The sequence below is a fragment of the Dasypus novemcinctus genome, chromosome 8 (assembly GCF_030445035.2).
Source record: "Dasypus novemcinctus isolate mDasNov1 chromosome 8, mDasNov1.1.hap2, whole genome shotgun sequence".
NCBI classification, from domain to species: domain Eukaryota; kingdom Metazoa; phylum Chordata; class Mammalia; order Cingulata; family Dasypodidae; genus Dasypus; species Dasypus novemcinctus.
The window spans coordinates 106,760,474-106,787,644 of record NC_080680.1 but is presented as its reverse complement, the minus strand read 5'-3'; the positions used below and the strand labels follow the sequence as shown (position 1 = coordinate 106,787,644).

Below are 27,171 nucleotides of genomic sequence, written 5' to 3'. Positions count from 1 at the left end.
GTAAAGCTTCTTTAAAAATAAATAGAGAAGTGGATATGGCTCAAGCAGCTGGGCACCCGCCTACCACATGGGAGGTCTTGGGTTCGGTTCCCGGTGCCTCCTAAAGAAGATGAGCAAAACAGCAACCTGGTACAACAAGATAACACAACAAGGAGACACAATGAGAGATACAACAAGCAGAGAGTAGAGTGGTTCCAGCAATTGGGCACTTCCCTACCATATGGGAGGTCCTGGGTTTGGTTTTCAGTGCCTCCTAAAAAGAAGACAAGCAGACACAGAGAGCACACAACAAACAGACACAAAGAGCAGACAGTGAGTACAAACAACAAGGGGGATGGGGAGAAATAAAATAAATCTTTAAACAATAAATAAATAAGTAAAATAATTTAAAAACTCCATAATAACACACATGCTAGCAAAAGATTTTCTTATACAAGAGGCGGTTGAACGAGCGTGCCCTCCCCTCTAGTAAGGGCTATCGTTACGCCTGGATAGTCCTACTCTTTCCGTCCCCTAGTTCTGGCACTTAGCGCCAGCGCAATAAATGGTTGTTGAATGAATAAGTGAATGAATTAATGAATACAGTCCATGTTTACTGGGGCTGGTGGCAAGACATCCAAAGAGAAAGCCTAAAAGGGGAGAGACATTTGCCCACAGAAGTGAAGCTTACTTTCCAAATTTTTTTTTAGCAACACATAATAAAAAGAGCAACTCAAAGCAATGTGATCTGAGTTCAAGGCAGCTCTGGTGAGAAATGCACCCTGCTCTTTGGACGAAGTGGGTTCCTGGATACCATTGTCCAGCCCTTTGGCACAACTTGCTGTGTCGCTCTATAGCCACAGGTGTGCTTCTCGGGCCTTCTGCGACCCCATGGTTCTCGGCCACAGGTCCCTCCCCATCTTCTCCCAGCCCTTAGCTTTCAGAGCTCTCATAATAGGGCCCTCTGTGTTCCCAACTGATCCCTGGATTTCAAATGAACAATACTACAAAGGGAGACCCTCCAGTCCCCACACCAGCAGCAAGGTGGAGTCTCCTGAGCAGCGACTGTGAAAGGCTTGGCTCCCTGTCTGGGAACGGAGCGCTCACCCCACACCCCAGATGAACTGCTTGGTCCAAAAAATGGAGAAGACCAGCAGCACGGTGACGCTGAGGATGACGGCCATCAGGTAGGCAAAGATCCGGAACTGAGGGTTGCGGAAGCACTCCCTCAGGGAGTAGCGGCTGGGGATGGAGACGGGCCCAGGCCTGGTGGCAGGGGCCGCGTCCTGGGGGTGCCCAGCCTGGCTCCCGGGCTCGGGGCCGAGGTCCAGCGTGTAGACCCGGGGCTGGCGCAGGAAGTAGCGGCTCTTGGGCTGGTCCTTGAGGCAGAGCTGCCGGCCTTCCAGGATGACGTGGTGGGGCTCCAGGCGGAGCAGCGTCAGCACGGCCGTGTCCGTGGGCAGGTCGGTGACGGGCTGCCCCGAGGCCAGCACCGTGGGCTGGCGACAGAGCGGGCACAGCAGCCGGCGCCGGGCGGGCGTCACCAGGCTCAGGTGGGCCAGGCATTCCACGCAGAAGGAGTGGCAGCAGTCCAGCACTTTGGGGGTGTGGAAGGTGTTGTTGAAGGGGTTCCAGCAGACCGGGCACTCGGCCTCAGGCTCGCGGCCCGGCGGCTCCGCCATCCTCGGACCAAAGGCTGCCGGGCCTCGCTGGAGCTGTCTGGCCCAAAGGGAAGGACAAAGGCACAGCATTAAACTCCGTCCCGGCCCTGCGCCCTGGGCTAAGCGTTCTGTGAGCGTTAAAAGACATTATCATCCGCGTTTTACAGATGAAAAAAACACACCTTCGGTTCAAAGCGATGAAGCGATTTGTTCCAGATCGCCCGGTTGCTGAGCCGGCGGGCTAAGCCTGGCCGCTCCCGCAGCCTCCCCCGCACAGGCCCAGCCACGCCTGCACAAGCCACACTGGAGGGAGAGGGCTGAAACCGCTCCTCCCGCTCCAGGGCTCTGCCCGCGGCTGCCCGGAGCCCACGGAGGGGGCAGGGGAGCCACAGCCAGAGCTTTTGCTAACAGTCAAATATTTCCTTCCCTGCTACCTCCGACTAGAGCAGAAGTGAGCTCTGATGTCCCTGCTCTGTCCCTCCTCCAGGAACACTCGCAGGCCCTCCTTCCCATCTCCCCTTGGCTGCAGGGCCAACCCTCCAGAGCCAACTGGCCCAGTCCTGGCACGGGCGCATGGCCCTGGCCTGGCAAGGGGTCCCTGGTAGGGCTTTCCCCCTTGACTGGAAGCCTCGGGGGGAGTGGGGTGTCCCTCCCAGGTGCCCAGATCAACCCTTCCAAAGCCTCCTCTCAGCACTCGGCCTCCCCTGCCTCCTCTTCCCTCCCCAGGTCCCAGGAAATCCTTGGGGCACCTACCTGGGCACTAGGGTGATCAGGCAGCCTGCCCTGAAGGGCCTGGGGTTCCAGTCTTTCCCTCGCCCGGATCCGCAAAGCTTTGGGAGGCTGCCTGCTCGCTGCCAACCCCCCCAGCCGTCTCCATGGCAGCGCACACGCAGCACCTGGAGCCGCCTGCCAGGTGGCCCTGCTGCAGCCTCTGGAGCACACCTGCCTGGAGCGAAGGCCAGAGCGGCTGCCTGGGTGGCGAGGAGGGGAGGAGGGACGGTGGGGACCTTAGTTCCCCCAGGGAGTGGCAGCCAACCCACCGGGGAAGCCAAGAATCTACAAGATTGTGGGTGGCCCCTTCCAGACCTGGACCGGGGAAGATAGGGGTGACACTCTCCTTTTCGTAGATTGTACAGAGGGTTAGCGAGCCTTCTGGGCTTCCCCACGTCCCCATCTCCTGGGCCCTCATTTCTTTTCTGAAATAGCTGGAAACTCCTCCTTCCTCCCAGACAGAGTGGGGCTGCCTGCCCAGGACTGACAGCTATGAAATCCACCTACTTCATAGCCTCGAGGCCCTGAATATCAAGTTCAACCACAACCAGAAACTGCAAGCCTTCCTGCTTTCTGCCTTGTTCTTTTTTTTCATGTAAAAAATTTCCTTTTTAGAGATTTTTTTAGATTACATAAAAGTTACATAGGAGATATAGGGAGTTCCCATATACCCCACCACCTCCCCATGCCCTGTTCTTAGAGCACAGCTGGCCAACTTGGCAGGAGCTGACCCCAAATGGCTGCTGTCCCACCCAACCTTGGTGGTGGGGGGGGGAGGGTTGAAAGGGGGGAGTTAGGCGAGAGGAGCACTCCAGCCCAGCTCCCCTACTTCATCCACAAACAATTGGCTTGTGCCTGTTTCTTTTATTGGTCATCTGACTAATTTGAAGAGTTGAGCTTCAGGGGCGGGGGTGGACATTCACTTTGCAGATGGGAGACAAGAGGTGACTCACCCCAGGCCACCCAGCTAGCTAATGCTGACACTGGGACCCGTGTCTTCAGACTCCCAGCCCACCACCACCAGGCTACTGTCACAAAGACAGAACGGAGCAGCATCCATTCATTCCACCTGTCCCGGGTGTATTGTCAGCGAGACAATAGGTGCCTGCCTTTTATCGGGAGATTCCTTGTGCTGGCCTCTAAGTCTGTAAGTCTCTTGTGGTAGGAATCCAGGAACTGTGCCGGGGAAGATTCTGCGTCAGTGAGTCTCCCTCGTGCCCCTGGTGTGACATCATCTCCCCTGCCAGGGTCAACACGTGAAGCAAGATCTGCCTATACTCTCTCACCAAGCCGTCTTGGTTTTTTCCAAGCCCTCTGTCACTGCCCCATGTAGGGGGAAAGGAAGTGAAGCGAGACAGAAGGAATGGAGCAGCCCTGCCCAAGGCTGTCTGCCGAGGTCTTTAGCAATGCCTGATCCATACACCATTCACCCATCTGTTGGCTCACTGTGTGCCAAGCCCTGTGCTAGGCACTGGCTACATAATGGAGAACACAAGAGGCATGGCCTTTGAGCTCATGGCATTCAGTCTAGTGAGGGAAAGAGACAGCCAATGAGGAATAGATAATAAATGCATGATTTTGATGACTGCTACAAAGCAGGGAGAAGAGGGTGTGGAGAAGTTGGCTGCTTCAGATGAGACTACCAGAAAAGCTTTCTCCAAAGAGGTGCTAAGAAGCTGAGGCTGAAGGATGAGAAGAATCCAGCCAAGCAGAGTGGAGGGAAAAAGCATTCAAGATCAAGGGAACAGCATGTACCAAAACGGTAAGGTGAGAATGAGCTCTGCTGATTTGAGGAAGTGAAAAGCAGCCAGGCGGAGGGAGCTGGTGTGGGAGAGAGGCTCAAGGTAAGCCAGAGCAGGAAGCAGGACCAGCAAGCTTCGAATGCATTTGGGTGTGAAGTAAAACAAGGGAAAGGCTTTAAGTCAGGGAGGGATCTAATGCTGTTTGCATTTTTTTAGGAGGTATCAGGTATTGAAACTGCATGTATCGTACATGCAAAGCAGGCGCTCAACTGCTAAGCTCCTCCCACTCCCTTGTTTACATTTTTAGAACCCCATTCCAGCTGCAGAGCAGAGGAGAGCCTGAGAGGGACAAGAGTGGAAATGGAAGACCAGCTGGGACTGAGCAATGGTTCAGACGTGATAGGGATACTTGGGCCAGGTCAGACGATGGTGGAGAAGATAAAAGGGGAGGGGGTAAAAGATTGGAGACGAGTCAAAAACAGCTTCCAAAAGGCGGTGGGCAGTGTAGACTTTGGAACCAGACCACCGAGGCTCGTGGTGGCAGATCCACTGCCTGTTAAGGCTCTGACCCTAGTTGAATCGAGCAACTGCTCTGTGCCTCAATTTCCTCATCTGAAAAGGAAACTAAAAGTAGTATATCGGGAGCAAACTGCTTTTCCATTAATGGAGAAATCATGGCTTTCAAGCATTTTAAATATGACAGTATTTGTAAATATGTGGTTTGTAGGAAATGTTTAAATTCTTTTTTCCTAAATTTCTTTCTCTTCAGGATAGATTCTTTCAACAATACTTTGTAGTAATGACTGTGTTGACCTCAATTTTGGAGCGCAGAGCTATGTTAAAGATTCACTATCTGGTCTTATTGAAGCCAACTAAGAACTTGCTACTGTTTTCTTTCAGTGATAAATAAAATACTTAGAGAGAAAAAATATATATATGGGGCGTGGGGGGTGGCATAAAGCTCTTGGATATAGCCTGGCACCAAAAAAGACCATATACAAGCAGATTGGTATCACTACTGCAAATGGATTTGAGGGAAAGGAAGTGTCAAGGCTGACTCCAAGGCCAAGAGAAAGTTTTCTGCATCCAGCTTTGAGGAGCCCCTGAATTCCAGAGTATGCCTGAAGCATTCCTTTAATACTTAGCAAAAGGCTTAAAACGTGCATAACTTTTGACCCAGCAGTCCCCAACCTGGGAATCTATCCCACAGGTGTAATCAAGGACTCTTCAAAGATGTGATTAGAGATACCCATCTCAGCACTGGCTAACAGTGAAGCACTGAGAACAACCTAATTATCTGATAGTTTATTGATGAAGTAAATTCTGCTGTATGCATACAAAGAGACAGTCTGCAGCCTTTAAAAATGCTGACATAAAATAGCTAATAATATGGAAATATGTTTATGATCTAATATGTTTTCAAATGAAAAAAGAATAGGAATAAAACCATATTATAATACAATCTAATTTTACAAATATATGTACAGTGGAAAAAACATCTGGAAAGAGAAATACAAAATGTCAATAGCAGTTATCTCTGGGGATAGGATTATAGGGTGGTTGTTTTTTAACTATCTTTTTTTTTATCTATCTTACTCCAGCAAGCTTGGGTTACGACTCCAAGGTCCCTCTCAGGCCCCCAAAGCAGAGCTTTCTCTCTAGGCTCCGGGAAAGACTATGCCTCCTCTTCCTCCTGTCCCCAAAAGGAAAGAGCAAAGGGACGTGAGGCGCTTGCAAGGAGTGGGGGACTCCTGTCTAATGAATTAGGGTACCCTGGGGCAGTTATTTGGCCTCTCTGAGCCCCAATTTTTCCTCTCTGATGGGATAAAGTTACTGGTTCCGCCACCTCCTAGCCCTGTGGTGAGATTCTGGAGGGGCGAGAAGCGTGTCACCTGCACAAAGCTGTTGACGAGGTGGGCGCGGCTGCTCCACCGCCTGGCCCCTTACCTGCCGCAGGCCCCTCAGGCACCCACTGTGGCTTCAGGTTCAGTAGGTCAGGCAGAGTCCAGTCTCTCCAGGGGCCACGTATCCACCCCACCCCCAAGCCAGGACACCTCAGCTTCAGTAAGTCCTAACCACCACACCACACCACAGCCTGTGACCAAGTCAATCGGCCAAATGTTAAGTATCCGTAGTGTGGCCCCAGCGGTCTCAACTCAGGACAATAGAGCTGATGAACTTGCATTCCACAGCACTTCACAGTTCACAAAGGGCCCCAGTCTAGTTAAGATCTAAGCAGTATCTTAATTGACTTTTACCATTTTTCTCCCTTTTGCATAATGCTATTGGATTGTTTAAAATTACCCTGGGAGGAAGCAGGGTGGGGAGTGGAAAGCAGAAGGAACCAGACTTATTTGCTGTGGTATCTTGGACAAATGGCTTAACCTCTCTAGCTTCATTTTCTTCTGTAAAATGGGTCAATATCCCCATCTTACAGGGTTCTGGTGAGGAAGGAGAAATGTGGGTAACGTGCCCAGCAGGACACAGCAGGTGCTCCACCGCAGAGTGCCATTTATTTTTCTACCCATTTCACAGAAGGGGAAACTGAGGCTCAGCCTTATGAAGGGATCTGCCCAGGCCTCCGCAGCTGAAGAGTGGCTAAGCTTGAAAGACAAACCCAGGAGTCCCCCACTGGACCGTGGTGCCTGCCAGGTCTCTGGGGCCCTTCCCTCCACGTCCCGGCGGTCTCCTTACCTGCCCTGCGGAGCTCCCTCCTCCTGCCCTCCCTGCAGCCCTGGCAGCAGGTGCTGGGCGCCCGCTTTCCAGGAGCTGTGGGCGGGCCTCTTCCGCGCGGGTGGCCAGGCAGCCCGGGGCCAGCCTCTCCGCTCCCTCCTCTTGACTTTGCACTGTCTGCTCCTGCAGGGGACAGCTTGGAAGCTCAGTCTCTGCCACTTCCTCCCGTGAGTCACCCTGGTTTTTTCTCTGGGGGGTTGAAGTCCTCCCCACCCTCGCAGGCCCCTGTGCTGGGCTGTTCCGCCGTGGGTCATCCCGGCTGGTGCCCGCCCTCGGCGCGCTGCCCTGCCCTGCTCTCCCGCACAGCCTGACTTTGACCACAAGCCGGTTTCTCTGGAGGCCCGTCTGCCCCTCGGCTCACCCCAGAGGGATCCCTCCCCACGCTGAGCCCCACACTCGAGACACAAAGAGTTCTCGCTAAATATTAAGAAAAAGGCAGATAACCCAACAGAACAACAGGAAGGGAAGAGGCAGTTGAGTTTAAGGATGAAAAGCCTGGGTTCTCCAGCAAATCAGACTTCTGGGTCAGAGTCCAGTCCCCACAGGGGATCCAGACTCTAGGTGGAGAAGAGTAAATCAGCTTCCCCAAGCCTCAGTTTCCTTGCCTGAAAATGGGGGAAATAATTTCACCTACTGACTCTGCAGATGAAATGAGATAATACATGTGTGGAGAGTTTAACCCAGGCACTGGCGCACAGTAACATGCAGTAAAGATTAACTAGAACAATTTTCATTATATGTCAGGAAAATCACAGAAAAAGAAATGCAAGTGGATTATACGTGCATGCATATTAATGTTCAACCTTAGAGAAATTCACATTTAAGTAAGACAATCACTTTTTCCTATCGACTGACAAATACCAAAGGCAATAGTAGCTAAAAACAGCAACCATATTATTAAAAGTAATAACTGTGGTTTTCTTTGTGCTTTAGGAAACACCGAATCCTCCCAGCAATCCCAGGCCGTCCAGTCCTGGCACAGGGTGGAACACATAAACGAACGACTTCTCATTACTGTTCTGCAGATGAGGAATCAGAAGCTTGGAGAGAGGAAGGGATTTTTTTGCCCATGAGTTCATGGGCAGCAGGTTAGAGAGCTGAGATTGGAAGTCTGGTTCTGAAATCTGTAACTTACCAAAGTTTATCGACATGACTCACCTTTCGTTCCTTCTCACATTGTCTTTGTACTTAAGTTCCTCTCCCTTTATTCCTTCCCTGACTTTTTAAATGGTGTATGGAGAATAAACAGAAATAAATGTGTTTGTTGATGTAATCGATACCCTGATCCCTTCATTTTATATTTTTTTGAAATGTAATTAACATTTCAACATGTGAAAGGTTTGATTTTGCCATGAAAATTTTCATCCCCAGCCACCTAGTTTCCCTCTCTACAGACTAAAGATATTATACTGTCAGTTTCTTATGTATCTTTCCAGAGATGTTTTAGGCATACACAAACAAAGTTTCTATGGCCGAATGTCTCTGAATTCAGTTTCATTCTACAAAAAAATGGTGGTATTTTGCATGTATTGTTCTCTACCTTGATTTTTTCACTTCATGTTTCTAAGATATCATTCTGTCTTAGTACATAGAGATTTTCAGTTTTTTAATGGGGTATCATATTTCATTGGCAGTACCAGAAATTACTTACCAATCCCCTATTGATCTAATCCCCTCATTTTAAATATTTAAATATTGGATGGAAGAATACATGCAGAAATGATTAAAGGATTTAGGTTAGCTTAGAATTCTGTAAAAGTAAAATTGTGGACTTTAGGAAGATCTCTAAACAATTCTCCTCTTTCCTTGCTGGAGACAGAGGAATGCAATAGCCGGTAGCCTCACTATGCCTCTCCGCTCTGGAATTCCCTGGTTTCCAGTGTCAGGGCAAGTTAGTTTAGTGGAGAGTCCAGACACTGATTCAGCCCAAAGGGTCTGGATTTGACTTTGAAAGCCGCACTTTCCAGTTTGGTAACACTAGTGCAAGTCATGAGGAAGTTCACACACTTTGATCTAAAAATTCCCCGGAAATATCAAAATATGTGCCTCTAATCTTCGGGTTGAGCGAGAATATTCATCACGGTTTTATTTTGACCACAAATTATTGAAAACCACCTAAACACCCAACACATTGATTAAGTAGGGATGACATAATCATTTTAAATGATCTTGGAGAAGTTTTACTGACTTCTAAAAACGGTCACAATATAGTGTTCATGGGGGAGGAAAGCATTTTACACAATGCTACATGGACTATAAGTCAGATTTTGTAAAACAAAATTGATGCACGCTGAAAGGCCTCGAGGCAGAATGTTACCACGGTTATCTCTGGGTGATGGGCTCACGTGGTATTTTCATTTTCTTATCTATGTCTTCTAAAGTTTCCATAATAAACATGTATTGCTTTTGTAATGGGAAAGGTCACTGAAAATCAGTCTGAGTTTTCTGTTGCTGAGAAATCCAGAATTTAGGAGAAGCCAACAGCGGGGGTGGAGGGGGTGCTGGTAGTGCTGGTGATTAAGGAAGTCAGGGCACTGCAAGTACTTAAATAAAAATCAAGGCAGTCCTGGCCGTTTTCTGGTTCACTGCTTTTCTGGTGAGCAAATGCATGGTCATGATGCCTGTGGGTGGTGGGAACCAGGGAGGACTTTGCAAACAGTGGGAATTTTTCTGGGGAGATACCCAGGGGAGGTACTGAGGCGTCTCAGGAATTTGAGAGTTAAACTAATTTAGCTTGTACTCGGGGGCAGAGTGGTGGGGGGACTGAGGCCAGCCAGGTGGAAAAGCGCCTGCCTAAGCAGTATCCTCTAAAGGAGAGTCATGAGACTTGGTGCAGGCCAGCCAAGATCGGAGGGTGGTAAAGAAGAGGCAGCAGAGGGCAGGTGGATGAGCAGAGGACGATGGGAAAAAGGCAGTGACTGAGTCAGGTTTTGATCAGGTTCTGTGCTTAGCAAACCTGGCCGAGGCAGGGGCCATCTCCCTTCTGTGGGAGACAGCTCAGTCTCATTTGTCAGAGCCTTGCCTTGAGCCTGTGCAGAGTTGACAGCAGCCCCAGCAGTCTAGAAATCACCTAGAGGTTGTTGGAAACACAAAATCTCCAGCCCATTCCAGACCTATTGAATCAGAAGACCCCCCAGGAGTTTTTGGGGGTGCACCAAAGTGTGAGGAGTATTGATTTAAGAGAAGCACCCCCATTTATGCTCCTTGACTTGTCCTGATTATATTCATCTTCAGATTCATAAAGGCTTCCCAAGGACCTCACACCAGGAGGAGGATGTCCCAGCCAGCACTGGGTGCTGTAGGGTAAATGTAAATTGTTTTTTAAAGATAACATAGATCACAGAAAATGTTACACTAAAAAATATAAGAGGTCCCCATATACCCCACACCCCACCTCCCCCACTCCTCCCACATTAACAACCTCTTTCATCATTGTGGTACATTCATTGCATTTGGTGAGTACATTTTGGAGCAATGCTGCTCCACATGGATTATAGTTTACATTGTAATTTACACCCTCCCCCAGTCCATTCAGTGGGTTATGGCAGGATATATAATGTCCAGCATCTGTCCCTGCAATATCATTTAGGACAACTCCAGTCCCAAAAATGCTCCTACATCATATCTCTTCTTCCCTCTCCCTGCCCTCAGCAACTACTGTGGCCACTTTCTTCATATCAATGATACAATTTCTTCCATTGCTAGAGTCACAATAGTCCTATAGTAGAATACCATTAAGTCCAGTCTAATCCATGTTTTATTCCTCTATCCTGTGGACCCTGGGACAGTGATATCCATTCTACCTCTAAATCAAGAGGGGACTTAGATCCGCATGGCTGATGGATGTGATTCTCCTGCTTACAATTGTAGATACTTTTGGTTCCCTGGTGTGGTAGTTGACCATCTTCACCCCTGTGTTAGCTGACGTGGGTAAGTCCAATGAACCGGAGAGTAAGTCATTGGACGTGGGTAAGTCCAGTGAACTCTGTTGAGGCTCAGGACCCAAGTGGCTCATGGCCAGTCCGGAGATTCAAGTCTCCAGAATATACACCAACCCCAGCACCAACCACAGGTTCAATAAAAGGGACAGAAGAGGCATGTGTAGAGAAGCCACATCTGAGTCCAATCAGGAGCACAAATTCCAAAATAGGACCCACTGACAAGGCACTGAACTCCAGAGCCATCTGCCAAGACTGCAGAACCGGTGTGTCTCCGTAGTCCTCAGGAGCACCAGTACCTGGGGTTGTATCTACTTTGGTTATCTCTGGGATCCTGCTGAGATGTGCATAAGCACGACCCCTCTGATGATGTCCTAACTCATTTTGAAGTCTCTTAGCCATATAAACTCATTTGTCTTTACCATTTCCCCCTTTTATTCAAGATCTTTTTATAGTTGCATCACCAGCTGGTGATTGGTAGTAATCCCTCAGTGCCAGGGAAGCTCATCCCTGGGAGTCATGTTCCACGCTGGGGGGAAGGTAATGCATTTACATGCTATGTTTAGCTTAGAGAGTGGCCACATTTGAGCAACATGGAGGCTCTCAGGAGGTAACTCTTAGGCACCCTGCACCTGTAGGCCTAGTTGAAATTTCAGCCACACAGGCTCATAAGCATAGTCATCAGTATCAAGGGCTCATCATTGGACCATCCTTCTTCACTGATCTTTGCCTTTGCACTTGGGGGATTGTTGCTGTTCCATTGGGGAATGTGACAGAGCTCCCCTGGCTAGGAACTCAGCACTCCCTCAGTTGTTGTTTGTAACGCTATGTACTATGACAATATGCAGCGAATATCTGAACATTTTTATGTACCCTATATACATGCCCTGGAGAACTCCTTTCCAACGATGTGACCCCATCAATAACACTCTACACAAGTGTTCCTCCCCTGCCATAGCTCAACCCCTCTGTGGTCCAAAATTTCTTCAAAAATGAAGACTAATATATCGCCAAATTCAATTAGTAGGAAAACGAAATAGTAATGATAGGATTAAAGATTAGAAATAGAATACATACTAATTTAGAAAAACTAAAATAGAGTAAAAAAATTAATTGGGGTATTAAAAAATGAAAAATGTCATAAAACTTTGTTTTTGACATTTTGCTTTTCATCACTGTAGTAGCTATTGCCCTGTATGTACAGTGGCAAGGCAGTCTCATGCCTTCCTCAGTGTCTACATCCTTTTTTTTTAATTTCTAATTTTGTCTTCAAAAAAGTTTTAGATCACAGTAAAGTCACATATACAATATAGGGGACTCCCATATTTCCAACATCAAACCCTTTTCCCCCTTCCCCAGCAATGATCTTTTTACATGTTCATGTTATATTTGCTACAGTTGATGTACAGATACTGAAACATAGCTACTAACCATGGTTCCATTTGGGTTTGCATTATGGTTTATATTTTAGACTGCACACTTTTCTAAATTTTTAATTACATTATGGTTTACATTATGGTTTACACTTTAGACTATACACTTTTATAAATTTTTGGTGAAATTTAACATGGCCTATATCCATCACTGCACGATCTTGTAGAATACTTCCATTGCCCCCCAGTTACCTCTGCTTCCATCTATTCTATTCCTCTCTCCCCTCCCCTTAGGGCCCACAGTGACAATCAAGCTTCACTGCTTGAAAGACCAGATTCATAGATACTTGCAACAATGCCGAGGGCTTGATACACTAGACTGACCTCCCCCATTGGGAGCCAATAATGCTCTCAGAGACACCCTTCCCTCTGTTTGAGAATATCATACTTCCCCTGGAGGTCATTGTAGGGGTCTCCACCCAATGATAAAACACACTATGACAAGATGAGCACTCACACACTCCCTAGAAGCCTGCCCCTGTGCCAGATGCCCCCCATTAAGCACCTTAAACAAGTAACCCTTCCTTATGATATTTTCTAAAGTGTTTTCTCAACACTATGGTTTCAACCACATACTCTGACAATCTCTCATGTTCACCTGTTCCCCCCAATTCTCCCCCCAGGGTAAATGTAAATTGAAAGAGGAAAAAATGAAGTTCACCTGGTGCACTAAAGGAAAAAGACACACACACCCAACCCAACCCTGTCTTTACCTAGAGCATTCTCTTTAGACAGCTTGGAATTGTAAAGTATTTTCCTGTCTTTCTGTTTATAAATCCTTTAAAAGCTAAATAAAGGGAGCAGATATAGCTCAAGTGGTTGAGCACCTGCTTCCCATGTATGAGGTCCCAGGTTCAATTTCTAGTACCAACTTAAAAAAAAGCTAAATAACCCAGGAGTATTTTTTTCCAGGATCTGGGAGCCATCTTTTTGAAATGTAAACATCAAGTAAGAAGAACCTTTATTTCCCCTTTCCATAGGAATTTAAGGTCCAACCTCCAAATTATAATTAATATCTCCCTGTCTTAGAGATATAAGAAGTTTCTTTTTCTTTGAATGAAGTCAGTTAGCAAATACAAAGCCTACCCCAATTACCAGTCGAGTTTAAGATCAACTATGGGTAACAAACAGTGCTGTCAAGTCCACTTACTTGAAGAGAGTTATGAGAACATGCATGTAGTTGGTTGGATCTGCTTGGCTATGTAAGAGGATTTTCTTTTTTTCCTTTTGAGATTTCCTTTTTTTCAGCACATAATTGTTAAATGCTTATTCAGTAATAAAAGTGTTTTTTTCTCTTCCACTTATTTTGGTTTTCTGGGTTGGGGGATGCTTTGGTTTTAAATTATATTTCCCCAGCAGAGCAGCCCAACTGGGAAATGGGCATCTTTCTCACAGCATCTACTTTAGCTATCATTTCATTTTACAGGGTCTCATTCTCTTATGTGAAACCTTGGGGCCAGATGTTTCAGAATTCAGAATTTTCGTATTTTAGGAAGGCAATATGATGCGTTTACCATATAGTAAGTAACTCCTCCAGTGGGAACTGGGGCAGCCTCCTATAATCAACGCATTTATATTTTGTAGTTAATGATGAATATTGATAACAAAGAGAATAGATAAACACCATAAGGTCAGGTCAGGATATGAGAAAAATTTAATGAAAAAACTTTTCATTCAGAGTATGGAGATTTTAGAATTGTGGATAACAGTTTTGGACTATTTTATGCTATTTTTTGTTTAGATTGTGTCTATAGTGAAACATGTGGTGGATGATGGACTGTGGTTAACAGTAGAAATATGAAGGCTTATCTAGAATGTCTGGAGTCCATGCTAAAAGCTTACCTAAGATGTGGAAGATATATATGCTAATTGAAGCCTATTGAGAACTGAAACAAAGCCACCATTTGGCCTTTCCTCGCGGTATAAAAGACATTTGAAAATCTTGTTCAGGGCTCGGGATTCAAACAGAAAGCTCCCGAGTCTGGCCGGCCGTCAATAAACCATTTTTCCTTCTCAAAAAAAAAAACAAAAAAAAAAAAACAGTAGAAATATGAGAGTGTTCTCTCATCAGCTATAACAAATGTACAATACTAATACATGGTGTTAATAGCAGGAGGAGTATGGGAAAAATAAACCAAATGTACGCTATAGACCATAGGTAGTGGTAATAGTTTGATGATGTTCTTTCATAATTTGTAACAAATGTTCCACAACAATGTAAGATGTTGGTGGAAGGGTCTTGTATGAGAATTCTGCACATTATGCATGAATGCTTTGTAAGCTCACAACTTCTTTAATAAAATATATATATATCTATAATATTAAATGAAGGGGGATAAAAAAAGATTGTATCTACGGAGTAAATTAGAAATCTGGTACTATTTCCTACCTCTTGTTAACCTCAGACTTACCAGGAATTACATGTAGATATTCTATCAAATAAAAAGTGGTTCACATACTTCATCTCATAAAGCAGGTCATTTCTGGCATGGTTTTCCCCCCTTTGCTCATGGGTTCTGAGGAGTAATTTCGGTGAAATTCAGCAACTGATCTCAGCTACCGCCAATGCCCAGTATCAGCACTAAGGCTGGAAGCCAGGGTCTCGGACTCCTGCTCCAGTGCTCCTCCCTCCCCCTCCCTTCACCTGAGGACGGTGTGTGAGCCTTCTGCTCCCCTCGCAGGCCCCGCGCCATGTCTGCAGAGGACAGGCTCAGGCTGAATGACAGAAAATAAAAGTATCTCTTGCACATGCCAGCTGCTATGTTTAGAAACACAGATCTGAAATTGAACCCCTCTTTCTCCAGCTATTCTGTGAATAGAGTGTCTTGTATTCAACCCCCAGACTTTCAGCCACATGGGGTGGCAGAAACTGGCCATCAGAGGGCCTTGGTGTAAGCTGGTCCAGGTGAGTCCTCACATTTATTCTGAAGCCTCTCTGAGTCCTGCAGGAGGACAGTGCCACAGGGTTAGCTGGAGCTAGTTAGAGATGTGCTTGTGCAAGGAGGGACCAGGAAGGTCCTTAAGTCCTTCTTCAAATGCAGGAGCTTAAGGGTGCTGGGCCGGGGTTCATCTCTGCTCTTGAAATGCTCGCCTGGCAGCACCGGCAAAGGGACCCTCTCACAGGGCTTTTATGTTTTCATAGCACCGAAATCAGGAAGCCAGAGGAGACTGCCCTCCTCTCTGGGTCTGGAGGATCTCTCATCTCTGCACCTTCTCTGGTCTCAAGGCCCCTCACCTCTCTCCACAGCCACACTTTCTTACTCATCTGTACTCCTTTTGTGGGAGAGAATGTGTACCGTTTATTGCAATACATTTCAATGTAGAAAAATTAGGGAGCTCAGGTAAATGTGATAATCACTGCCATTTATAAACAATGTTAGGGAAGCGGATGTGACTCAACAGATAGAGCATCCGCCTACCATATGGGAGGTCCAAGGGTTCGATACCCAGGGCCTCCTGGCTCGTGTGGTGAGCTGGCCCACGCACAGTGCTGCTGCGCAAGGAGTGCCGGCCCACACAGGGATGCTCCCGCGTAAGGGTGCCCCCCGCACAAAGAGCTGCCCCACGCAAAACTGCAGCCCGCCCAGGAGTGGTGCCACGCACAGGGAGAGCTGACACAGCAAGAAGACACAACAAAAAGAGACACAGATCTCCAGTGCTGCCTGATGATAATATAAGCCGACACAGAACACACAGCTCATAGAAAAACACACAGCAAATGGACACAGAGAGCAGACAATGGGGGGGAAGGGGGAGGGGGAAAGGGGAGGGGAGAGGAGAAATAAATAAATAAATCTTTTTAAAAACATGTTAGGCACTACTGTAATAGGGACTGTACAATTTTATAATTTCTCCCTGATAACAGCTCAATGGGTAGATGCTATTTTCATCACCATCTTCATTTTTCGGATGAGGACACAAAAGCACAGAGAGGTTAAGTCACTAGCACAAGGTCACAGGGCTAATAATGGCAGGCTGGGATTTGAACCAGGCAGCCTGGGGCCAGAATCCACACCCACATGCACCAGGCCACACTGCCACCTACAAAGAGGAAGTAAACACCTGAACTACAAGCAGAGACCACCACCAACTCATGTGGGTATATAGTCTTCTAGTTTCTTTTTTTATACATATTTTAAATGCAGAAATATATATTCTTTATTGATTATAAAATATGTCAGGTATTTTGGTAGTATGCTTTTTTCCACTTACCTTTCTACATCATAAAATATTCTTCTACAATCTACTACAAGTAGCTTTATTTTGTTTTGTTTTGTGTCTTTTTGAGAGGGTACTGGTGATTGGACCCAGAACCTTGTATGTGGGGAGCCAGCACTCAATCACTTAGCCACATTGAGTTTCCTGAGTTGGTTTTTTTGTCTGTTTTGCTTGTTGTTTTGCTTTTTGTTTTTTTCAGGAGGCACCAGTAACCAAACCCGGGACCTCCCATGTGGGAGGCAGGAGCTCAACCCCTTGAACCACATCTGCTCCCAGCTTTTTTGATTGTAAAGGTGATAAGGTAGCTCAGTGGTTGAGAGCCTGCTTTGCAAGCACAAGGTCCAAAATTCAATCCCTAGTACCTCCTAAAAAAAAAGTGACCAAAGTGATAAGGTCATTTATAATTTCCCTACACATGGCTTTTCTGCCCCTTTTATTTGAACCTATAATTAACACTATACCCATTAAATATATGTCTCAGAGGGAAGTGGGTGTGACTCAAACAGCTGGGTGCCTGCCTACCACAGGGGAGGTCCCAGGTTTGGTCCTGATGCCTCCTAAAGACGACTAGCAGACATTGCAACCCGTCACAATGAGCTAGATACCTAAACGAGCAGATGCCACAAGCCAGCAGATGCCACAGCCTGCGGGGAACGGATGTGGCTCAGGCTGTTGGGCACTCGCCTCCTATGTAGGAGGTCCCGGGTTTGGTTCCTGGTTCCTCCTGGAGAAGATGAGTAAACAAGGAGCAGACAAAGGAGAGAACCATTGGGGTGGGGGTGGGGCGGATACATTTTTTTAAATTTACTTAAATCTTCAGTCTGTTCCTACGCTGGCAAAGCCCTGAATCTTAGCAGAGTTGCAACCAACACCTACTCTCCAGTTCATCAGACTTGTCCAGGACAACAAACAAACTTATGATGGACAACTCCCATCCCCCAAAAAACATAGAGAGTCTACAACTGCAAGGAAACAGTTCCTTCCATTTGCCCCTTAAGATCTAGGTCCTCTCTCAATCTGAAGCAAAGCAGGCATGGCTATCCCAAAATCCTCAAAATTGAGGAATGAACAAACAAAAGAGGGGAATGCAACCATGGACAAAGTAAACTTATTACTGCTGTAACAGAAGAACATGTAACATCGCTATATAGTGGCTGCCAGAGGTTGGGGGCAGGGAGGGAATAATATGGTTGCACATAGAGCATTTTTAGGGCTTTGGAATTAAGTGTAAATCACAATGTAAACTATAGGTCTCGGTTAGTAACAGTGCTTCAATTTGTATTCATCAAATGTAACAAATGGACCACACTATTGTAAGATGTTGGTATTAAGGGAAGGCGGGGGAGGGGGAGGGGTGGGTTATAAGGGAATCCCTTATACTTTCAAAGTAACTTTTCTGTAATCTAAAACCTCTTTAAAAATAAAGTTTATTATGTGAAAAAAAAGTGATATGGAAACTCGGGTGGTAGAAAAGCTTTAGTAATGGATGTTGTTAGTGGTAACACAAATTGTGAATGTTATTAACAACCGAATGATATACTTGAAAGGAGTTGAAATGGGAAATTTTATGTTGTATATATGTTATAATACATTTTTTTTAAGTCCATGGAACTATATAACAAAAGGGTGAACGTTTAATATTATTCAGTTAATAATATAATAATATAGGATTATCAATTGTAACAACTGTACCACATCAAGTACAAAATGTCAATAAGGAAAACTGCATGTGTGATTGGGGGGGGAAATGTGGGAACTCAAACTTTCTGCATGATTTTTCTGTAAACCTACAGCTACACTAAAAAATAAAATTTAAAAGAGTGATACAGGGGGAAACGGACTTTGGCCCAGTGGTTAGGGCGTCCGTCTACCATATGGGAGGTCGGCGGTTCAAACCCCGGGCCTCCTTGACCCGTGTGGAGCTGGCCATGCGCAGTGCTGATGCGCGCAAGGAGTGCCGTGCCATGCAGGGTGTCCCCCGCGTGGGGGAGCCCCATGCGCAAGGAGTGCACCCCGTAGGGAGAGCCACCCAGCGCGAAAAAGAGTGCAGCCTGCCCAGGAATGGCGCCGCCCACACTTCCCGTGCCGCTGACGACAACAGAAGCGGACAAAGAAACAAGACGCAGCAAATAGACACCAAGAACAGACAACCAGGGGAGGGGGGGGAATTAAATAAATAAATAAATCTTTAAAAATAAAAAAATAAAAAAAAATAAAAAAGAGTGATACAGGAAAAAACAAACTTATCTATTTGCCTGTGTATGAATAAAATTTCTCCGAAACTAGACACTGGTGCCAGTGGTTGCCTCTGGAGGGAGCCAGAAGGAAGCAGAGATGAGAGAGAAGACTTTTTTGTATATCCTTCTGTATTCTTGAATTGTGATTCTACATTATCTATTTCAAAAGAAATTAAAAAAATGAAACTGATACACCCTCATTGCAAAAAAAAACAAAAACAAATCATAAAGGCATAAATTAGAAAATGAAATTCATGTTAAACTCAATATCCAGAGATAATGGTTAATACTTTTGCTCTATTTCTTTCAGACTTTTATTTATAAATAGACATATGAGCAGATACATTTTTACCAAAATGAGCCAATGCTATATAATGTTACTTGGTTACCTGCTTCACTAAGGGTAAATCAAAGACGATATTCCACACAGCCTCATTTCAAATGTCTGGTGGTTCTCAGTCATGTGAAGTTAGCCAGTTACAAAAGCCTGTTTCTGGACGAACAGAGAATCCAGCAGCTGAACATGAAGTGCTAGGCGACACCAATCCCCATGACCCAAATCTGGGCTTTTCAATTTGCTATGGCAAAGACCTCGCGTAGGCAGGAGCTTTCTACGTTCCAGACCCTTGGGAAGGTAATACATGGGACTAGAGAGAATGTTGCTTCTGATGTTTAAACCTGTGTCACTTATTCCATAGGAGCAACATCTCCTACCTGCCCCAGCCCTCAGCCTTCATGCCCACCACCATCAGGTCAAGGCCACTGCAAGTAGACGGCCGTGGTGGGAAGAACAAGTCTGCATGTCCAGAGAATGGGCTCCCGTCTTGAACTCTGCCACACACTATGACTTTGGGCAAGTTACTTTCCTTTTCTGTAGAATCCAGAAAATGCCTACCTCACAGGGTTAGGTGATTGGAAGTGTCAGATGGGATTATGACATGTAAAATATAGAGCCCTGTATACATGTAAGTCCTCTTAAGAGGAGGTATCAGGGAGAAGGGCGGGCACCAAAAACAACTGGTCCAGCTTCCCTCTAATGTTGGCTCATGGAGTTAACAATTTCCTGATTCTACATCTACATGTTCATCTTTAAAACTGAGGGATTAGAAAAGAAAAAATAAAGAAAACAAATCAACAACAACAAGAACAACAACAAAACACTGAGGAATTGTAAAGTTCAAAGCACAAAGTGTGGAGGAGGATGTGGAGAAAGTCAAACCCGACTAACTCTCCATACAACTGGTGGGAATGTAGAGCAGTACACACTGTGGAAAACTGTTTGACTATAGCTATTGAAGCTGATCATGTGAATACCGTGTGACCCACCAAGTCCTCTGCCAAAATATATGAACATACTCAAACACAAGCATAGATTCACCAAAAGACATAGTACTACTAGAATGGTCAGAGCAGCACTATTTGTAATAGCTCCCAAGCTGGAAACTCCCCAAATGCTCATCAGTAGTTAAATGGATAAATTATGGTATTTTCACACAGTAGAATATTATATAGCAATGAGAATGAATGATTCTCAACCACATGCAACATTGATCTCAGAAACACGTTAAACAAAAGAAGCCTGACAAAAGAGAGTACATATTTGTCTCACTTAAATCTATTGCTGCATTACCACCCACCCCAAAACTTAATACCTTAAAACAATGATTTATTATTTCTCATGATTGTATGGGATGCTGTGCAGTTTCTCTTCTGGTTTTGCCTGGGCTTGCTTATGAGGTTGCATCCATCTCCTGGTTTGTGGGGATTGGAAGGTCCCGGGTGGGACCCACTCACATAGCTCTAGGTGCCAGCTCTTGGTTGGGGAACCTCGGTTCTTCTCCACAGGGCCTAGCTACCTTCTGTACCTGGTGGTTGCCGGGGCCTGTTCCAAGAGGTTGGAAGTGGAAGCTGCAAGGCCCCTTAAGGCCTAGCCTCAGAAGTTGCATAAAGTCCCTTTCTCTGCATTGTAGTGGTCAAACTAAGTCACAAAACCAGCCCAGATTCATAGGGCAAGGAAACAGACCCTCCCACTTCTTGGTGAGAAGTCACATCACAAATAGGTATTCAGAAATGGGAGAAACGTGTGGCCAAATTTTCCAGCCTCCACATACAGCATATTTCCATTGGTATAAAGTAGTAAAGCAGGCAAATCCAACGCATGCTGTTAGAAAGTCCGGGAGGGATGCGCCAGGGAGACCCTCCAGGATCCTGGATATATTACGCTTCCTCCTCTAGGTAGTGGTGACGAGGGTGTTTCAGGTTATGAAAACTCAGTGAGCTATAAACTTAAGATGTCTGAAATTTTAAAAATATGCATTACCATATTTGAATTCAAAGTGTTAAAAAAAAGCAAAACCAAAAAACAGTAGCTTAAACGAGTGAAGTGGGGGACGCAGATATGGCTCAAGCAATTAAGCTCCTGCCTTCCACATGGGAAGTCCCCGGTTTGGTTCCACACAGCTCCTGGAGAAAAAGAGCAAGACAGGGAGCTGGCACGACGGGCAGGTGTGGCGAACTGACGCAACAAGGACACACAAAGAGGAAAGACAATGAGAGACACAACAAAGCAGGCAGCTGAGGTGGCTCAAGCGACTGTGCCTCTCTCCCACACGGGAGGTCCCAGGTTTGGCTCCCGGTACTGCCTAGAGAGAAGATGAGCAGACACTGAGAGCACATAGCGAATGGACAGAAAGAGCAGAGAGTGAGTGCAAAACAATGAGGAGGGGGGAATAAATAAAAATAAATCTTTAAAATGAAAAAAAAAAAGTGAAGCGGGGAGTAAATGTGACTCAAGCGGTTGAGCATCTGCTTCCCACATGGGAGGTCCTGGGTTTGGTTCCCGTTGCCTCCTAAAAAAACACAAAAAACAAAAACAAAACAACTCAGGAGAGCCAATATGGCTCAATGGTTGATTGCCAGCTTCACACATATGAGGTCCTGGGTTCAATACCCAGCTCCAGTACCTAAAAAAAAAAAAAAAAAAGACTAAAGTCCATTTCTCTTTCAGTAAACAGTCTACCCAGTCAGGCCAGGGGTGGAGGTGGGGGGCTACTTGACTCCTTGAGGTTTTCAGGGCCCCAGGTTCCTTCCATCTTGCTCTTCCTGTGTCTCGTTCTCACCTGCAGAGTTGAAGTTGTGTTATTGGCAGTCTACGTTGCAGCTAAAGGACACACTCAAAGGAGGCACTTAGAGCAACAGTCCTGGACAAGCACGTTCCTTTCAAGCTAATAAGGTACAAGTTACACACATCTTCCACTGAGCATCCAAGGACAAGAACTTACTCAAGTAGCCACGCCTAGCTGCAAATGCAGTCTTAGCTGAGCAGCCTGTACAAGGAGAGGTGTCAGTTTCAGAAAAATACCTCTTCAGAGAAACAACGTATTTTTTTTCATGATGAAGCTGCTCTCTTTAATAATTATGGTTAATGTTAGAGATTTGCAATAATTAACAAGCTGTAGCTCAGTTTCCTCTGATATGCACTGGGGAAAGGCTATCCCCATCCCCCATAAGCCTGCGTGTCCAAGGGCACGGCACTTCCCCCAGGTTAAACAAAGAAACCACATGAAGACGGAAGTAAAGGGAAATGGAAACCTTCCCTACCTGCATATGAGAGGGAAATAAAATCCCTACAGATCAAAGAAACATCTGCTCCTGCAGCATTCCAAGAAACCATAACTCCCTAGCCCACTATCTTCTAGTCACTATCAGAGAAAATTTTCACCTCTAGGGCTTCCTATTCATCCCTGCACCTCACTCGAACCCTCAACCCCCTCCCACCAACTATCATTTCCCTGCCTACGAAAGTTCTGTATAAATTCAAAACCCCCTTCCAGGAGTGGGCTGAAGTCTGTTCTTCAGACCCCCACTGTCGGGAGAGCTTCCCAATAAATTCTTTTTCTACCTGTGGTCATATCAGTCTCTGTGTCCCAGTAAGCACCATTTTTCTCCAACAGTTTCAAAAGGTTACTTGGAAGAGAACCAGCAAGATGGCAGCAGAGTAAGGAGCTCCTAGAGTCAGCTCCTCCTATAGGGCAGTTAGTAAAAACCCAGAGCTCTCTGGAGCTAGCTGAAGAACCTGTTTAGGGGCTTCAGGAGACCAGAAGAGCATCTTGCAGCATCCTTGAAGGAATGGAAGGAGGAGACAGCTCATCTGCAGAAAAGACTCATAAGTATAGTGCTCCACGCCCCAGAGGCCAGTGCCCATCCTCCACTGGAGGCACAAGTCGCCTCGGGAGCTGTTCCGCAGCTGGAATTGAAAGCTCCACTTCCCCAAAACGGGGGAGGAAGAGACGGTTGGGCACCAACTTCAGCTACTGATGATTCAATTCAGCAGGATAAAGCATAATCCTAAGAACAGCTGAAGTTTGAGCTTGTCCAGATCAGAAAGAGGCTGGGAGCTGCCATCTTAACTCCGAGCCTGGCAGGAGGGGAAGCAGGACAGATGAGGATCACAGTGCTGGTGGGGACCTGCTTCTTTCCACCCAGGTCAGCTTGCAGCTTTAGCATAAGCCCCAGCCCCACCTCCAGCAGGGAGGACGCTGCGGGGACCTGCACCAGCCTCTCTGGGAAATTGCCAGCCAAGCCGCGGAGGCAGGTGATCATCCTACTTTGGCAGCATAAGCCACCCCAGGACCTATTCTGTGGCTGGAACTGGAAGCTCCATTTCCCAAAAACAGGGGAGGAAGAGACGGTTGGCCACCAATTTCAGCTACTGATTAGTAAGTTCAGCTGGCTATGGTATAACCCTAAGAACAGCTAAAATTTGAACGTGTCCAAGTCAGAAAGAGGCTAATAGCTGCCATTTTGACTCCAACTCCCAGCCTGAGGGGAAGCTGGGCTGACCAAAAATCACAGGGACAGTAGGAACCGGTTTCTTTCGCCCAGATCAGCCTGCAGCCCTAAACTAGGCTTCAGCCCCACCTCTGGCAGGGAGGAGGCGGGTGGACCCTGCACCAGCCTATCCAGATAACTATAAGTACATTTGGCTGGCACAGACTGAATAATTGGAAGTCTATGGGGGCAAGTGCAATCATCTTGGACCTACACTGCATAGATGGCTGCCCACACCTACAGCTCCATCCCCATCACAAGCAGGGGAGAATGGAGCATGAAGCTTCATCAGTCTCTCTGGGCAACTACAGTCTAGGTCCACACAGGTGTGACTCTATCCCTATCCCTGGCAAAGGAGAGAGTTGGGAGAGGCTTCATCGGTCCCTGGGGAAATTAGGGCAGCTTGAGCCTCCATGGCTTATAGCATCAACTCCATCTTTGGCTCCTACTGCACAACCAGCAGGGGAGAAAGGGCAGGAAGTCCTAAACTAAAGAGAAAAACTGCACCCAGAATAAATACCCTAGTAAGCCAGGTGCCAAGATACCAACAAAAAATTACAATCCACACCAAAAAACAGGAAGATATGGCCTAGTTAAAGGAACAAGATAAGCCCCCAGATGACATAAAGGAGTTGAGACAACTAACCATAGATGTTCAAACAAATCTCCTTAATAAATTCAATGAGATGGCTAAAGAGATTAAGGATATTAAGAAGACACTGGATGAGCACAAAGAAGAATTTGAAAGCATACATAGAAAAATAGCAGATCTTATGGGAATGAAAGGCGCAAAAATGAAATTAAAAAGAAACATTGGAATCATATAATAGCAGATTTGAGGAGGCAGAAGAAAGGATTGGTGAGCTTGAACAAATGGCCTCTGAAAGTGAACATACAAAAGAACAGATGAAGAAAAGAATGGAAAAAATTGAACAAGGTCTCAGGGAACTAAATGATAGCAAGAGACATGCAAACGTACATGTCATGGGTATCCCAGAAGGAGAAGGGAAAAGGGGTAGAAGGAATATTTGAAGAAATAATGGTAGAAAATTTCCCAACCCTACTGAAGGACATAGATATCCATGCCCAAGAAGCACAATGTACTCCCATCCAAATAAATCCAAATAGACCAACTCCGAGACACACACTAATCAGAATGTCAAATGCCAAAGACAAAGAGAGAATTCTGAGAGCAGCAAGAGAAATGCAATGCATAACATATAAGCGATACCCAATAAGATTAAGTGCTGGTTTCTCACCAGAAACCATTCAGGCAAGAAGACAGTGGTATGATATATTTAAGATACTACAAGAGAAAAACTTCCAACCAAGAATCTTACATTTGGCAAGATTTTCTTTCAAAAATGAAGGCAAGTTTAGAATACTCACAGATAAACAGAAACTGAGAGCATTTTTAACCAAGAGATCAGATTTTCAGGAAATACTGTGGGAAAGGGTTAAGTTTAATTTTCACAAAGGGGAAGCTGGAGCCAGCTCTGCTGTTCAAGGAGGGAGGGCAGGGGTTCCAGGGGCTTTGGTGTGCCAAGAATTTTAAAAGTGGCGCTGAAATGAGGTAGGGCCAATGGTGAGTGCTGGGGGTGGGGCCAATAGTGAAAGCGGCCCCAAATTTGAAAAGTGCCTGGAGTGAAAGCAGCACTGAGCCCTCCCAGCCTGCCAGAGTGTAAGAAGCACCGGAGCGGGGAATCAGAGCTGGAATCGCACAATTTAGATCTCTCTAATAGGCTGTAACCCCTGAAGTACCCAATCAATGGCGAACAGAAGAGGTACCCGCGTGTTAGGTGTAGGTTATAAATAACACTGTTTCTTGTTGTTTGGCGTGCCAGCCATTTCATCCAGGTCGAGCGCCTGTTCTTGCAAGATCATTAATAAAATTCTTTTCTCCTCCACAATCAGGAGAGCTTTTATTATCTTATAGGTGCACCTTTCTTTCTAACAATACTAAAGGGTATGCTTGAGCCTGAAAAGAAAAGCCAGGAGAGAGAGGCCTGGAAGAGAGTATAGAAGTGAAGATCATATCAATAAAAGTAACTAAAAGTGTCAAAAGAGTGGTGAAAATAAAATATGACAGCTAAAACTCAAATAGTCAGGAATAAACTTAACCAACGATGTAAAGCACTTGTATTCAGAAAACTGCAACTCAATGTTAAAAGAAATAAAAGAAAGTCTAAATAACTGGAAGGACATTCCATGCTCACAGACTGGAAAACTAAATACCATTAAAATGTCAAATCTACTCAAAATGATATACAGATTCAATGCAATCCCGATCAAAATTCCACCAGCATTTTTTTTTTATTAAAAACACGATTATCAAGTTTATTTGGAAGGGTAAGGGGTCCTGAATAGCCAGAAACATTTAAAAAGGAAAAGCGAACTATCATCTCCAGACTTTAAATCATATTACCTAGCTATTGCAGTAAAAACAACAAGGTACTGGCATAAAACCAGACACACAGACCAATGGAACCAAACTGATGGTTCTGAAACAGACCCTCCCCTGTCAAGTGATTTTTGACTAGCCTGTCAAACCCACACAGCTCGGGCAGAACAGTCCATTCAACAAATGGTGCTGAAAGAAATGCATAACCATACCCAAAAGAAGGAAAGAGGACCTTACCCAAAAATTACCTCAAAATGGATCAAAAACCTAAAAATAAAAGAACCATAAAACTTCTAAAAGAAATTGTAGGAAAATATCTTCAAGACCTGGTGGGAGGTGGTAGATTCCCTTTTTTTTTTTTAAGATTTATTATTATTTTTATTTATCTTGCCCCTTCCCCCCCGCCCCCAGTTGTCTGCTCTCTGTGTTCATTTGCTGTGTGTTCTCCTGTGTCCATGTATATTCTTGTCAGCGGCACCAGGAATCTGTGTCTCTTTTTGTTGCATCATCTTGCTGTGTCTGCTCTCCATGTGTGCAGCACCACTCCTGGGCCAGTTGCACTTTTTTCACACTGGGCGGCTGTGCTTACGTGGTGCACTCCTTGCGCATGGGGCTCCCCTACACGGGGGATACCCCTGCATGGCACGGCACTCCTTGTGCACATCAGCACTGTGCATGGGCCAGCTTCACATGGGTCAGGAGGCCCTGGATTTGAACCCTGGACCTCCCATGTGGTAGGCGGATGCTCTATCAGTTGAACCAAATCCACTTCCCAGTAGTGGATTCTTAGAGGAGATAAGAGAAGGACTGAGATGGACCACTGATGTTTAATGTATGTAGAAGTTTTAATTAGCTTTACTGTAAAAGTGTGCAAATGTATAGAGTGGATGGTAACACACAGTAACAGCTAGTTTATAAATGGGGATGTGGCTGAAAATGGTAGTCTAGGGATGTAAATGCCAATTGACAGAATGCTAGAGAATAATCTAGGAACTGAATAGCACAGTAAACAAAGAGGTGGATGAGAATTGTGGTTGATGGTACAGATGCAAGAGTGTGCTTTGTGAGCTAGAGCAGACATACATCACTATTGCAGGGTGGTGAGAACAAGGAGAAGCATGGGAAAAATATAACTGGAGTGACCCATGGACTGTGGTTAGCAGTAATAATATTCTTGCATCTATGCCAAAGATATACTGTGTTAATAATGAGGCAGTATGGAAAATGT

General features: G+C 45.7%; 1 protein-coding gene and 1 long non-coding RNA gene across 4 annotated transcripts; one reads left to right on the top strand and one right to left on the bottom strand.

Annotated features, from left to right (window-relative positions):
- Positions 1-369: 369 nt before the first annotated feature.
- Positions 370-7,673, bottom strand: RNF183 (ring finger protein 183). 3 transcript variants are annotated; one of them, XM_023592169.3, is made up of 3 exons: positions 6,848-7,187; positions 2,394-2,611; positions 370-1,698 (listed from the first exon to the last, which is right to left on the bottom strand). In XM_023592169.3, the coding sequence occupies exon 3, from the start codon at positions 1,659-1,661 to the stop codon at positions 1,083-1,085; it is 579 nt and encodes a 192-aa protein (XP_023447937.1). In that variant the 5' UTR covers positions 1,662-1,698; positions 2,394-2,611; positions 6,848-7,187; the 3' UTR covers positions 370-1,082. The 3 variants fall into 3 exon arrangements, with proteins under 3 accessions (XP_023447937.1, XP_058158504.1, XP_004470164.3); XM_058302521.2 differs by having other exon boundaries at positions 2,394-2,586; positions 6,848-6,927; XM_004470107.5 differs by lacking the exon at positions 2,394-2,611 and having other exon boundaries at positions 6,848-7,673.
- On the top strand, positions 3,583-8,171 carry LOC111766959 (uncharacterized). Its single transcript, XR_009186926.1, has 2 exons — positions 3,583-4,173; positions 7,820-8,171. It is a non-coding gene; the product is annotated as an uncharacterized lncRNA (long non-coding RNA).
- Positions 8,172-27,171: the final 19,000 nt, after the last annotated feature.